This window comes from Dermacentor albipictus, chromosome 1 (genome assembly GCF_038994185.2).
Source record: "Dermacentor albipictus isolate Rhodes 1998 colony chromosome 1, USDA_Dalb.pri_finalv2, whole genome shotgun sequence".
In the NCBI taxonomy this organism is placed as follows: Eukaryota; Metazoa; Arthropoda; class Arachnida; order Ixodida; family Ixodidae; genus Dermacentor; species Dermacentor albipictus.
Window position 1 is genome coordinate 352,787,131 of NC_091821.1, and position 15,127 is coordinate 352,802,257.

Sequence of the window (15,127 nt, forward strand, 5' to 3'; positions counted from 1 at the left end):
ACATCATCAGAAGCAGTTGTGAAAAGATTTTGGTGGAAGCTTTTGAGCTGTGATTGTGCCCACCTTTAACTGGCTGGGTGTTTGAGTGTTTGCTGGCCCAGTTGGTGTGTAAGCATGGTGAAAAACATGAGACACTTCAGGACAGTCAAAGAAACACAAGTGTTTGTGTCTCTTCTGTCATTTCCTGTGTTCTCGTACTACTGTAATCTCAATACAATGAATATCATGGGACCACCGAAAATCGTCATCGTATTGAAATACTACTGTGTCAAAAACATGCAAACTAAGTTCAAGATCAATCACCTTCATTTGCAAGCAGTACATCTACAAGTGTGTTGTGCTGACGTGGGTGATGGCAATAGAGCTGCTGTGGATTTGTAATCGTAGCCGTCCAGGAATACTTGCTTGCTGGCACACCTAATTTCTCATGGCTTCGTAAGTGTCAAACTTGCGCAATGTTTTGGGTTGCAAGTTCATTATTTTAAGTTGCTATTAATATGTAGTATAGAGAAAGCATAAAATTTCCTTTGTTGTATTGTACTTCAGCAGTCCAAACTGATGTAACCTTTCTGTTTATTGTGAGTTTAAGGCTGCAGAAGCAGTTGTGTCTATGGAGGGCACAAAAAAAAAGCAAGACGCCAGAATTCATCATTGTTTAATACAACTAGCCACCCTGTGTGGCACTTGCACTAAACCCCCTATTGTAAATGTTCAGGGAAGCCAGCCGGGCAGTACACACAGCAGCCTGCATGGAAGTGGGCATGGTGGTCACCACAGCGGCCAACACAGTGGACAGCATGGGAGCAGCAGCCAGCACAGTTCCAGTCAGAACAGCAGCAGCCAGTATGGCAGCAGTAGTCATCACGGTGGGCAGCATGGCACTAAGAGGCACTCCGAGGACGACCACAAGAGGCCAAACAAGCGACCGCATGAGGACAAACCACGGGACAAACGAAATGACAGTGGTGGCAGGTGAGGCAGTGTTGCATATATTGTGGTGCCATTAGTATGTTCCTTGCTCGAAAGTAACGTAATCACGGTTATAACACAGGGGCTGGAGTTCTGAATGCAAAAATAATGCATTGTTAGGTTTTATAAAACAATTTCAAGCAGCACAATGTAATCTAGGGGCCAGAATGAAAAAACATTTGACTGAACCCATTTCATGATGACTCAACGGTAATGCATTTAGCTTTGTAACAATTTAGCGACACGACATATTGCCATGTTTGCCATGTAAGATTGTTATGTATGAGGCATGTACTGTAGCAAGATTCCTCTTTTACACTTCCCTAACAACACTCGGCGTCATCTAGCGTTACCACTGCAAAGCCTGCATGTGGCCTCTGAAATACATGGCCTCACCGGTGCATGAAAATGCTGAGAAAATGCATCATGGAGCTGCCAGTCTCCTTTCGCACGCTTATTTCTAGACACGCTGTGCCATCTAGTGATGCTGCTGAGAATTCAGCGCGTGGCCTGTTAAGACTATAAAAGCATAGCGTGCCATAGCCTGCGAACGTCGAGAATCGTTCTCCTGCTTGTCGGACACCCAGTGGCACATACTCATCCCTATACAGTCAAATCTCAATATAACAAATCACGCAGGACCGCCGAAAATTGTTCGTTATTTTGAAATGTTGTAATGAAAAACCTGGGGTTATAAGCCAGTGGTTAGACCTGGGAATGAAAGTGACATACCTTGGTAGTAGAGGCATGTGCAGACAAGCATACTCTTATATAGAAATGTTTCACTCACTTCAAAGCTTACTTAGTCGAAGAAATGATTGATTTTCTTCTGGCGCATGCTGCACACACGACTGGTTAGGAATGCGTCTACATCTTCCACTTTGCACAAAACCTCATCGGGTACGTCATTGCACCAAGCGATGAAAGTGCAGACTTCGTTCATGTGCGCTAAAACATCAGTGTTCGACACGATTTCATCTTCTGTGTTCGGTGACACACAGTTGTCTTTCTTCGGGTCGTCATCGTCACTGCAGACATTGCGAACACAGTTAACAATCTCCTCGGTTGTCGGGTTCGCCGCTGTTAGTGCTGCGCTGTCGCTCTCCATGTAGTCGTAAAAGGAAGAGACAGCGAGCAGCATTTCTGCAACTTCGGTCCACAGGTCTCCTGGGTTGTTGTCGGTCACCTCAAGGTCACCTTTAAGTTGCACAAGCGCTTTGACAAGCCCAGCTTTTCGCCAGCAGTTGCTAATGGTCGATGCCTTCAAGTTCCGCCAAGCTCCCATGAACATTTCCCCTGCCTGACGAATATCGGTTGCAGTTGGCTGCTTTAGGCGGAAGTTGACAATAAACTGCTGCACAAGGCGCTTACAAAATTCTGCCTTCACACTCTTTATAATGCCCTGGTCTAGGAGTTGAAACAAGGACATGTTGTTTGGCGGCAGAAACTCCAAGCAAACATGCATCAAGCGAACATTCACAATGTGAGCAGAGCAGTTGTCGACAACCAGTAAAATTCTTCCGTCATCCCTCTCAGAAATGCATCTTGAAGCCCATGCTTGACTTGATCTAAGTGACGGCCGATGTGAACGCGCTGAAGGAAACACGTCGTTCCCGAAAGGCATCATTTACATGAAGCGTGGGCTTCAAATTAAGATGCATTTGTGAATATGGTGCTCAGTGACCCAAGTTGGCAAGAGGTTCATCGAAGAAGTGGCACAAGTGCATTTATCGCACAGCTCGCTAAAGCGTTGGCGTGAAATGCGTTCAATGAAAAGCAGCACATACCCAGTGCATTCGTGGCCCAGCCTGCTAAAGTGTCAGGTTGCCATTTCTGAGAAACCCTTGTTACATGGCTTCAACTCAGCTCAGCTTCGGAGAATTTAATGGATCTTTTTTGTCATTGTAACGTGGCACATTGGCGTTAAAGAAGTTCACTGAACAGCAGCACACACCTGCTGGCACATACCCAGTGACCTAAGTTGGCATCAAAGAGGTTTAATGAAGACCAGCATAGACTTAGTGGCACACACTTAGTGCTCCACGTTGGCATCAAAGAATTCAAAGAGCATCAAAGAGTAACCCATGTCGGTTTGAAAGAGGTTTGGTGAAGAGTGGTACGTATACACATTGGTGACCACATTACTACTCAGTAACCCAAGTTGTGCCGACGGTTGGTTTTGAACCCTGTTCTCTCAGCAAAGCAGGCTGATGCGCTGCCTATTCGAACACAGACTACCTGGGGACCCAGGTTGGTGGGAAAACGATTAGATACAAACGCACTGCTTGAAGTACCCAAGAATGCCAACACATTAATACTGTAATTTTTCATATATAATCCAGATCAAAAATGTAAGAAATTTTAACATTAAGTTCAGGGTGCTGGTTATATGCAAATTCTGCTTTGGCGTGTGGCTTCACGTCACACCTTAGGCAGAGTTCTTCGTCATTCACAGTTCTGTTGTTCCTTAGAGAAACTTATCTGGCTTCCTTACGCGAGCCAGATAATATGCAAGAACCAGGTAGGTGGCGACTCCACCTTGAAGTTTATTAACCGGGTTGCCATGACATCACAGATTGTTACAGCATCTGCTCGGGCCTAGTTAATTTTTCATTAGTAAAGATGGATTACGTTGTAGTGTTAAGGAGCCAAAGATATCACTAGTCAAGTTACAAGAACTTTTACTGCGCCACAATGGCTCAAATATGGGAATATACTTTTAAAAATGTCGCACCAACACACTAGTGTTGAGGTGTGGTGTGAAATTTTGGAAATAGAAGTTCGGCCTTCATTTGCTATTTGTGTTTCTGTCCCTGTTTTCACTTTCATTTTATAGTCTTGACATACACCCTGGTTCTGAATGTACTTTTTTTTCGGTGGAGTTAGTAATGGCAACCACAGTAAAAATGCGTGTTGTTTTCTTTCACAGTGGTTGCTAACATTACAGGGTATTTGTTGTTTTACACAGTGGGCTCTTCAGCTGGGAATTGTCGAACATAAACTTTACACCAATTGTAGTTCCGTCATGAAGATTAATGTTAGCATGACGTTTCATACTTTCTTTTTTCTCCATTAAATTTAGGTCCCAACCTTCCAACAAGCCTAGATAAAATACTGGCATTTGTCAGAGCATCTTAAGTAACTTGCCGTAATGGTTGTTTCTGTTAACTGTTATTGTTTAGGTACCCAGGAAGTGGATGCATGGTAATGTCGCAATACACTGGCTCGCTCTATTCATGCAATTGCTAAGGCACAAGAAATGTGCACAGTGCTCTTGCTTATCATTTGATGAGCAAAGTCATTATACTTGCCAAGTGTCATCCTTTTACATGCGAGAAGCATGTGGTAAAGTTTCTACAACTTTGAAAGCCGCCTCTTTCAGCCCCTCTTAATTAAATTGAGAAACTCGTGTGCAAACTTGGTATTGCTCTTGCCTTGTGCTATTCATTCTACTTAAAAGCATGCGTCATGTTGTACTATTCCAGCAACAGCCATAACAAAAGTGGCAGCAGTGGTTCGTACCGTGATCGAGGTAGCGGTGGCTACCAGAAGGGCTCCAACAGCTACAACCACCCTCCCCACCGACCATCATCATTCCAGCAGGGTCAAGAACGGTGGAACCATGACAACCCTGCATCCAGCTGGGACTATAAGGACAGGTGCGTGGTGTAAAATTGCCCTATGAGCACGCATCTGTGTATTGTTTTACAGCCGAACCTGGCTACAATGAAACTCACGGGACGGGCGAAAAATTTCGTTGAAGCGAAAATTTCATTGTGGTGAAATTTGCCCCAAAACACTGTCAAATTTGACTACACACTCACAAACATAATTTATTTCCGAAAAAGGTCGGTTACCTTTCATTGTGGCGAAATCTGACCCAATACAGTGGAACGTAAGGAAAAAAAAACGTAACAGCCGGGAAAACGCAACAGTGAGGAAAGCTCCGAAAATGAATGAAAAAAGTGCAGCTTCAACTATAGGCAATTTATTTCCACAGAGTGCGCTTAGGACTTACAAAGAGTCTAGAATGGTGCCTTGCCGTTTCTTTCGCTCGCTAGAAATCACCACACGTTTTAGCCTGGAAGGCCGCATTGCTGTCAGCGTCGCTGTGAGGTGCGACGTACCTGCGGAGGAGGTCCAGAGCCGCGACGGCTTCTCCAAAGCTAGGATTTGGCAACCCCCCGGCATCATGCGGCTCGTGCTCCTCGTCGTCACCGCGCCAGGCAACGACAACGGACGAATGAATATCCGCGAGAAATTTTGCCCTCTTTGGCATAATCATGCTAACGTGCTAACTAACGTTTGTTTAGTATTGCTGTGGAGCGCACGCTTCCGAGCAGCCTGGTTGCGCGCAGCACCGCTAGCGCTGCGTGGTTTCGCGAGAAATGTAAACAAGAGGAGAGCTGGCCCGATAGGCGGAGCAACGCCAACTTCCGGCTTCTCTTTAGCTATAGCTTCCCGAAGAGTGACGTCAACGCCTCATCCTCCGTGAGTCGACCCGCCCAACAAACCATGTGGTGACCGTAATCGCAGTGATGATAGTGAGAGCATTCTTCACGAATGGCCACCTAGTGGCGGCCTCTCGAACTGGCGTGCGGCTTCTTGCAGCCAGTTTAATAGCCAAGCCCGGTCAAAACTCGTCAAAAGCCAAAATGGCAGTTGGAGCGCGTTGCCTACTTTAGCCCAGGCGGGTTCGGGTTGCAACGCATCATGCGGGAATGTTTTCACAGCTACTACGTAACAGCGAGGTTCCTTATACATTGGATCCTATGCAAGCTATGCCGGGACCGGATGAAAGTGACGTAGCAGCCTGGAAAACGCAGCAGTGAGGAACGTAACAGCGGGGTTCTACTGTACACCGTCTGATTTGACTGCGCACTCAAGAATGTCACTCATCTCCGAAAAAAGTCTGTCATCTTTGTTTGCCTCCGTCCTTTGGTCATCATCGCCGTGGTGTGATGTTCGCACTCGGTCAGCAGCTGCATTGCGACGTTGTCCTCATGGGCGCCAATGAAATTACAAATGACATCAAAAGCGTCCATTACATCCAGTGCACGAGGCGGGGTTGATGCATCTTGTGCATCACTTTAATCGTACAACGACAAGTCGTTATGGCGAACCTCTTCAATGATAGACAACTCTTCATAAACAATTACGTCGTGTCAACGACAATGTTCTCATCTATGGTGATGCCCGTTGGTACATTTATGGTGTCTCGAAGGGCTGCCCACGTTGCAGTAACTTGTGTAGAGGCTGGCTTCACTCCAAAATGGTCGTCTTCCTCGTCCGTTGTAGAGTTGGCCGTCACTTCAGCTGGCATGCGCAAAGCAATTTTCAATTATGCTGCACTGGGTACCCGTCCACGCCACGGCAATCATCTGTAGGGCCATGAACAAGTCCACTTTGGTCTCCCGCCGTTGTCAACATTCTGAAACAATCACTGAATCAACCGCTGCTGATATTCACTTTTCACGCTGTGACTGATTCCTTGGTCTAACGGCTGAATCCAAGCAGTGCAGTTTGGGGGAAAGAAGTGAACTTCCACATTTTCCAAGTCAGCATCCTCAACATTATGCGCTGACCATTTGTCAATAAGCAAGCACACCTTGTGGTTTTGGACCTTCATATTGCAGTGGAAAGCTATGATCCAATCACGGAAGGTGGCCCATGTCAACCAGGATTTCTTGTTTGCGTAATAACTTACCGCCAAGCTCTTACTGCCTTTGAAGCAGTGAGGCCTCGCGCTCTTGCTGATAACGAGCGGGCAGCGTTTGTCGGTCATCCGTGTTAGTGCAGAGAAGCAGAGTCGCACGCTTCTTGCTGTGCTTTCCTCCGCTGCATGGTTGGCCCTTCATATCCTTTGTGGGCAGCAGCTCATAAAAGAGTCCCATCTCATCTGTGTTGTAGATGTCGGACTGGGCATACTCTTTCATTATGTCCAGCAAAGCAGATGACACCTGAGTCTCTGCACCATTGGCCCTTCATATCCAGCGTCTTTGTGGGCAGCAGCTCATAAAAGAGTGCTGTCTCCTCTTGTGTTGTAAATGTCGGACGGTGCATACTCTTTCATTATGTCTGACAAAGCAGATGACGTCGCACAACATCTTCGCAACAATGTCGTGACAGGCCTTGAAGCAGGCCAACCAACCTGTGCTTGCCTTAAAATCTTCGATGCCGAGCATGCAAGCGTAGTTCAGTGCCTTTTGCTGCTTCAAGGTGCCTTTTGCTGCACGCATGTCAAGGAACCATGTAAACTCCTTTTCAAGATCCTCGTGTGCAGGTTGAGTCAACTTCTTTCGTTTGGCGGATGCCCCCACTGGAAGAGCACTGATGATTGCGTCCTTCGACTTCAAAATTGTCAACGCGTGCTGTTGGAGATGCCGAACTCTGCTGCAACGTCTCCTTTCTTTCTGCCACTCAAAGCCTCGCTGATGATTCGCACCTTCACCTCCAAAGAAAGAAACTTCCGCTTTGTCATCTTGCTGGCCGAGCGCACAAGCACAAATGAAAATCTGTGTTGCGCCAGCGTTCGCGTGATCGTGTGACCTAGGATGGATATGAATTGGCTGTGGCTCCCGCTTGGCAATGTGGGCCGGTGCCTTGTTGCAAGGCGGCTAGCCACATCGTCATCACCACCAAACAATGGCGCCCTCCATGAGTTTGTTTATCGGCGACGGTGCAGTGGGCGCACATTTTCGGTGAACCTAAGCGGCTTGGGTGTACAAAAAATTGCAGACGATTGGGCTTATGTTTATTTTATCACAAAACTAATTTTAAGGTCCAGCTCTACCGAGCGAAAACTTCGTTGAAACGAAAACAAAGCCCGAAAAATTGTTCGTTTTGGCGAGAACTCTTTTCCATGGACTTCTATGGCTAGCTGACGGGAAATATTTCGTTGAAGGCGGGGTTCAACTGTATATTGTTTGCTTTTTCCATTCTTCCAGGTATAACAATGATTACAACAAGCATGACCCCTACCGGCATTACCAGGGGAATCGTGTAGATGACCAGGCCTACAAGCGAGACAAGGATCCCAGGACACAACACCCAGACCGAAGGTGAGATTTACTGCACTAGAAATCACTGCTGATTTAATGACAGCTATTGTCTTTGTTCACATAATGTTCACACTCCTTTTCCTGAACAATTTGCACAAAGTTGAGGAGTGCGTCTAGTATGCGGGTAAAATTTTAAGCAATTTTTTCCCTGCGGCCACTTAGATTTATCCCATGCCATGAATCTGATCTGGTGCTACAGCACAGCAAAACTTCTCATATCCAGCTACCATTCTGGCACATTGAACACTGCATCGGATGCCGAATTGTGTTGCGTGTGACCTGCTTTTGTCGGATGCGAAATTGTACCGTGTCACCTACTTCATGGCAGCAAGTTCAGGGTGCGAGCCTTATGCAAAGAAAAAGGGTTTGCCGCTTTAGCCCTAATCTTTCCCTTATTCTTCAAGATCATGCTGAGAGTGCTCCTCGGAATCTTGCACGCTACAGGGACATTCGACTTCTCACCGCCTTTGACCTGATTTATGATTTTGAGCTTCACGACGAAAGGCAAATTCTGCCGCTTCATCACGGCAGCACTGCAGGGGAAGACCCACAAGGCGCACACACAATGAACCAGAAAAGCAGCGAGACAACTCGCACTTTCGCCATCTTGCATGACGATGGCACAAGAGGCTCTGATTGGCTGTCTGAGCATTGTTGCGGGCGAGCCAGGATCATTTATTGCAGGGGGGTGTCAACGACTCGTCCAAGGCAGTGTGGTCACAGTAGGGAGTAGCGGTTGAATGGAGCCACGCCGCCGTGTTTACCTCCACCGTGAGGGAAAGCCAACTTCTGGGGCACTTTTCCGCCGCTTGACGTTCGATATATCGGGATTCGCTGCTATTTTTGTTCGATCTAAGCATAAGTTTTGCTATATATACTCATTGTAAGTATACCTTGTCCAGAAATTGTTCTATATATAGAATAATTGGATGTAAATGGGTTTGATATAGTTGGGTTCGATTGTATTGGTGGGGGCAGTCTGCACGCAGTGTAGGTACCGTGGCCGCCGCCATGAGTCCGCTGGCTAAATGAGGACAACCGCATTTGGTTTACGTTTAGCGTGTTGTAGGCACCAAAATTGGAAGTGGTGGCACCTATGCTAACATCCAGAATGAAATTTGAACTGCGCACCTAGGTGACATTTAGAAGGCGGAGCGTTGTGGGCGCACCCCACTCCACCATAGCCTTCGCACTGCCGGGCAATGAAGAAGGAATGGGAGCACAGCGGAGGCAGTGTTTGATTGCCAATAACTCCACTTCTGCTGAATGCATTGAAGTACTTTTTGCAGCAAGGTATTTCTGAAATACCCTATTTTCAATTCAAATGCCTTTCTCGATTTCCATAAGAAGTGCTGAAGGCCCCTTTCAGGCTCGCTGTTGGGGTTACCTTAAAGGTCAGGCGCATCTGTTGTGACTGGTCAAGTTTGAATTATCTGGCGAAGACCAATTTTAGGATTGATAATAAAAGTTTCGGCCAAGTCGAATTTGTCGACAACACAAAGCAAAGTCTACAAATTCGACTTCGCCCTGCCATCTGCTAGCCGCCTGGTTAGCTCAGATGGTAGAGCGGCTGCCCCGGAAAGGTGGTGGTCTCGGGTTCGAGTCCCAGACCAGGACGAATTTTTCTTCAACTCTGAGGGTTTCCTTTGTAGCAATTGCTACGAATGGGTGGATGTCTGATTTTCCCTTTATTCATTACTTCTCTCCACCTTGCGGGTTTCCGCAGAACTGCTACGTCATACAGTAATCCTGCTCAGACTAAAATTATGCAATCTGCCACAGGCAATTTAAATTGGGATAAAGAGTACATAGGTTGGTCAGGAAGGTGTGTTAATGATAGGATACGTGAGCATGCCATTTAGTTCCCACAAGCATGGGCAGCAATCTACGGATTCACTGCAAACATTGCGGTTGCGCCCCCGTCTTCAGTAGCATTTCAGTAGTTGTGAAAGCCAAGATGCAAAAGGAAAGAGAATTATGCAAGCTTTTCATATCTACAAACTCTTGCGGAACAAGCATGTGAGTGCATCATCTGTGTTCCTGTCAAGCAAAGAGCTCCCCCCCCACCCACCCCTTTTTTTTTCCCATAAAGATTGCCACGTGTAGTTAGAATGATTACCTTGAAGTCACTAGTGGTGCTGTCATGCATGCTCGATTTGGTCATGGTAGAGGCCGTCTCTGAGAAATAAAATCAGAAGTTAGTTCAGCACCTTTGCTGTTCCTTTCTGTGTCTTGCCTCAATATTTTCTAGTCACCCTTTGTGTTTGCTGCCATACTCTTACAAAGTACCATGCACCAACAAGCCACTCTTTTGATTTCAAAAATTACTTTAAGAAGGTATGAAACTTTGATTTAAATGTCTGTTTGCAGGTACAATGGTGGAATTGGGCGCAGCCAATTTGTGCTTCATGCACCTACTTGAACATCTGTTTCCAGGTACCATGGTGGAAGTGGGGTCGGCAACTTTGTGCCGTACGGCATACCTCCAGTGGCAGCATCATCGGTACCTTATGCAAGTGGTTACGGAGCAGTACCAGTGCCAGCTGGTGCTCTTCAGCCACCACCACCAGGCGCAATGCCTGAGCACCACACAAGCCCCTTGGGCCCCTACAGCCCTTACCAAGGGCACGCAGACTCATGGAGGCGGAAAGAACGCACCAACAGTGGAGGAAGTGGTGGCTTCTCACGGCCTTCTGGTGGTGGTAGCCACTTTGATCGACCACCTGATGCCCCTCCTAAGCACGTATAGGTGGCATTCTACCCAAGACCTGGGCTTCTGCAATGTTTCAATGTGATGTGCGGCCAAAAGTCACTGTATCATTTGGCAGCAAAGTGAGCTAAAACCTTGGCAGTCGGCTGGCATCTTCAAGACAGCTTTCATCTGAAGCCAGACTCTGACCTTGGTTTTGGAATTTTAGATCACTCCACAGCTTTGCTGGCTCAATGAAATATTTATTGTGGTGGGGAAACAAGCCAGTGCAACATATGCAGTTTGTGGGAGGCCTGCGTTTTCTTGCGGTGGTGCTTGGACATCTTGCTTTGAAAGCACGAGGTGCCATGGTGGTGTGAACAACTTCAGATTGTGCAGCCAGTCGGTCACCAATGTTGTGCTGTCATGGAGGTCAAACGTTTTTTGTATAATGTGTTTGATGTTTTCTCTCTACTGTGTTGACCTGCGCATTTTCTCAAGTGATTGTCAGCCTCTCTACACAAGTTGGCGGCCACTTATTGCCTTTTCTAATGCATTCCAGCTTCTTGAAATGAATCTTGGCGATCTGTGATTCACCGTGTGGTGCTGGAGAGACAATGCTGCTTGCTAGCAGCAGTGTTTGCTGTTTAAATTACAGTTGGCAAAGTACTTCGTGAAGCCGTGCCACTTGTAGTTACTACTGAGAGGTCTGAGTCTCTTGGCATGCATCTCTCCATGCAAGTTGAGGCCATGGGACTGGACAAAAGTGTACAGGATTGAATGAGTGTGTAGATTTGTGTCACTATCCTTACGCATTGGGACATGCCTTTGTTGACCCTTTGTTGGTAAGCCCGCATCCGCTGTGATTTGCCGTCAAACAGGCCATATTTTGTTCAAAGTTGGCTATACTGAGCAGTTCCTGTCGCCTTGAGCCAAGAGTTGTTGGGCATATGCCATGTACATAGTTTATTTTCCTTGTTCAGAGCTGTACACAGCAAACGTGTTTATCACAAGTAGCCTGCACAAGTCATCAATGGCCGAAGGTGGTTCTGCTATTCGCACAAGGAACAGGACACTTGGATCGCACATGTGCCACATTGGACATGGCATATCTGTGCTTCAGTTGAGCTACAAGCAACACAAAGCACAATGATTTTTGTGAAAAACTGAGAAAAGCTTTTGCATGTGCAGATTTGTGAAGTGTGTAGCATGTTTGGGATCGTGCAGTAGGCGTAGCGTGTCTATGGTCAAAACCTTGTGACGTGCGCCGTGTTTATGAGACAAGTCTCAACCCGAGCACCAGTGAACTTGTGATCAAGTTGCAGAAAGACGTACTTTTTTTTTCTGCATGAACATCTTTGTAGTGCGACCTCATTTGCATGATTGAGTGATGTGGAACTATGTACATTGTGCTGATGTGATAGCTTGATGTCCCCATGAAGTTAGGCATTTGTGTGCCAAGTGGAATCAAAAACTTCTTTTGTGGTGAATGGTGTACATAATGTGTGATCACTTACATAGCAAGGAATGAAGTGTATTATTGGGGACCAAACACTAGTCCCAAAATTCTGTACAGACAGAGAGACAGACAGAGTGTTTATTTAGCAATTTTTGTAATATGTTTGCCATGAAGAAGAAAAAAAAGACTTTATGAAAGTACCACCTTGCTGTTTTCTCAACATTGGCATGCACACGTACCCATAAGGACACGTACATGTATACAAGGTGTTTCATGTAACTTGAACCATGCTTTAAAAACAAAGTTGGATGTTAGGCAAATGACACCATTAACATATTGCTTGTATGTCCTGAGTAGCTCAGAATATTTCTTGAAGTGTGATTAAAGTTAGCTAATCGAGTTTAATTATAAAAATTTGAATATTTGTTTTAGAGTCGAAAGTCTTAGCATCTGCTCAAGACATCCAATGAAGTTGTTTCAATGATGGTATCTCTTGTGCATATAAATGACTGGCATCTAGCACACATTAGCATTTTTGCTACATAGATTTAGCAGCACAGTATAAAATGAGCAACACTGGCATTGAGTGCAGATGCAAACATTTTTTTTATATGGGCTAGGCTAACTTAACCTCTTTTTTTGGAGACATGACCAAGATGGCTGCAATGCAGATGTGTTAGTAAGCAGCCACATCCTTTTTTTTTTTAGAGGCTTTTATCAGACTGGAAATAAGTAACAGTTAAAATGTCATCAAAAACCTTCATTGGGTGTTTTTAAGTGCGCTCTACAACTTTTTCAAGTTAACTTATGCCTTAAAGCAAATATTTTAAATTTTGCATATGTGGTTACAGGTAAACCTCGCTATAATGCATGCAGATGTGCAGTCTGCCGCTGTGAACCAGTGCGATCGCTACATTGAGGCTTCATTCTATTATGCTCCATTTAGTTACACGGACAACCCACTATAAGAACATATTTCACATAATTTACTCCCAGCGTTTGCCTACCTTTCACGCAAGAAGCCAGTTCGGGAGACTCCATCGCAGCGACCGCGCGCAGTGGCATTCACTGTATGTATTCAGTTAAGAGATGTAAATGTAAGTGTCTGTAAATGATTCTGTGCTTTCAGTTTGCCCTAGATTATTATATCAACAGTCAAAAACTTCTGTCATTTTGAGAGTACTTACATAAATGTCCAGGGGGGCTGATGCATGGTGTTTTTATTGAGCGCCGTAAGCAAAACCTATGAGGAGCACACTGCGTGATCCCTCATACTACGCAAGAGAGGCGCTTCGGACAGATGGCGACTCCATAAGTCCTCGCCCCCAATGCAAGGGTCCTGAATATTTGGCTGTGCATGTTCAAAAAAAGATTTTGAACTCACCGCTACACTGTTATTGCTCAAATTTTGCAGAACGGTCGCATTTTGGCACCAACTTCGTTTAGTATAGCACGTGACACAGTCAATTGCCTCGTTTCTGAGAAAAAAATTGGAAATTTGCCTGCGCTTATAGGGATGCGAACTGCTGCCGCGACGGCACAAGCATAAACTTGCGTCGCCACCTGTCGTCATCTGCAGAAAGCAGCGTTTCAGGGAGGGCAGTTGCCTGTTCTAGGAGCGGGCAAAACGCGGCAGCCCTCCCTGAAATGCTGCTTTCTGCAGATGATGGCAGGTGGTGACATACATCTGCGCCAGGTAAAACCGCTTGATAATTTGAAAGTAGCGACACTCTCCTCCTCCCCCCCCCCCCCGGCGCGTTCCTCCTCGACTCCCGTGGGTGAGCCGCAGCATTTTATGGAAGCGCATTATTTTGGGCCACTTGCACAGCCCAGTGGTGTTGAAAATTTTGAGAAATGCTGATAACTGCATTGATCATGCCGAAGACAATGTTTATGAGGAGGTTTTTTTTTTCCTAAAGCCATATGAACGGGGCATACTGATGTAAAAGGAGCTTTGAGGCGAGTTCGATACTGCAGCCAATTTTTCTGCCCCATGATGAGGTGCTTTACTTTGTGCGTCTGAACTAGTATTGCTTGTGGTACAGCCCTCTGTATGTGGATTATTGAGCGAAAGCCTTTGATCTCTGTTTCAAGGTCGCATTGTGAGGCATAGAAAATGTCACGTTATCCAAGGAAGGCCGGAAGGGAACCGAAGCATGTCCAGCCGTGTATAAGAGATGATTAATGATTAGCGAAGTTAATTAATTGGGTATCAGTGATTGCATTAAGATGGATTAAGGTCTATTAAGGAGGAATAAGGTGTGTTAAGGAGAATTAAGGTGCATTACAGAGGATTAGGGTGGATTAAGGAGGATTAATGTCGATGAAGGAGCATATGACAGTGGATTAGGATGAAATACGTTTCACTGGTAAACATTATTGCCTGTAGAACATTTCTTGCATTACAGCATCATGACCACAATCATGATTGATTGCTCAATGTTTGTAATCAAAGCGCATTGATCCAATGATTTCGACTTGTGTTAAATCAATGGAAAAAGTGTCCACACAGAACAAAACCGCAGAAAGGTGGCTTAATTTAAAACATTCGCTATTAAAGCGACGATTCCCGGCCTCCGCCTAGGTGTCAATATCAACACCTAGCATGTCCGATCAAGTGAACACCCCCTGCACATTGCCTGTATCCGTAAGAAAACCAAATAATAATCATCACCCACTCATGCGTGCGTGGAAGTGCAGTTCAAAGCAAATTCTAAAAATCCAAGGTGAACTTGGGTATCGCCTAAGAGGCGCGAATGTAAAAGCTTTGTAAAGCCTATTGTAGTTCACTTTAACTTCCATCAACCTTCATCCACCCTATTCTACCTTAATCCTCCTTAATACGGCCTTATCAGCCTCATTCCCCCTTAATATACCCTAATTGACCTTAATCCTCATTTATCCACCCTAATTCTCTTTAATATGCCTTAATCATTGTTCATGCACCTT

The 15,127-nt window shown here is 45.6% G+C and overlaps 1 protein-coding gene across 4 annotated transcripts in view; it reads left to right on the top strand.

Moving 5' to 3' along the window:
• Chd1 (chromodomain-helicase-DNA-binding protein 1) overlaps window positions 1–12,378 on the top strand; it is an 80,621-nt gene extending 68,243 nt beyond the window's left edge. For 3 of the 4 annotated variants that reach the window (XM_070531805.1, XM_070531807.1, XM_070531806.1), the window contains exons 30-33: window positions 716–972; window positions 4,455–4,628; window positions 7,917–8,030; window positions 10,467–12,378. In XM_070531805.1, the coding sequence (XP_070387906.1) occupies window positions 716–972; window positions 4,455–4,628; window positions 7,917–8,030; window positions 10,467–10,779 (858 nt within the window). In that variant the 3' untranslated portion in view covers window positions 10,780–12,378. Of the gene's footprint in view, window positions 1–715; window positions 973–4,454; window positions 4,629–7,916; window positions 8,031–10,400 lie in introns of all 4 variants that reach the window. The other variant, XM_070531808.1, reaches the window with a different exon arrangement.
• The last annotated feature ends 2,749 nt before the right edge of the window (window positions 12,379–15,127 follow it).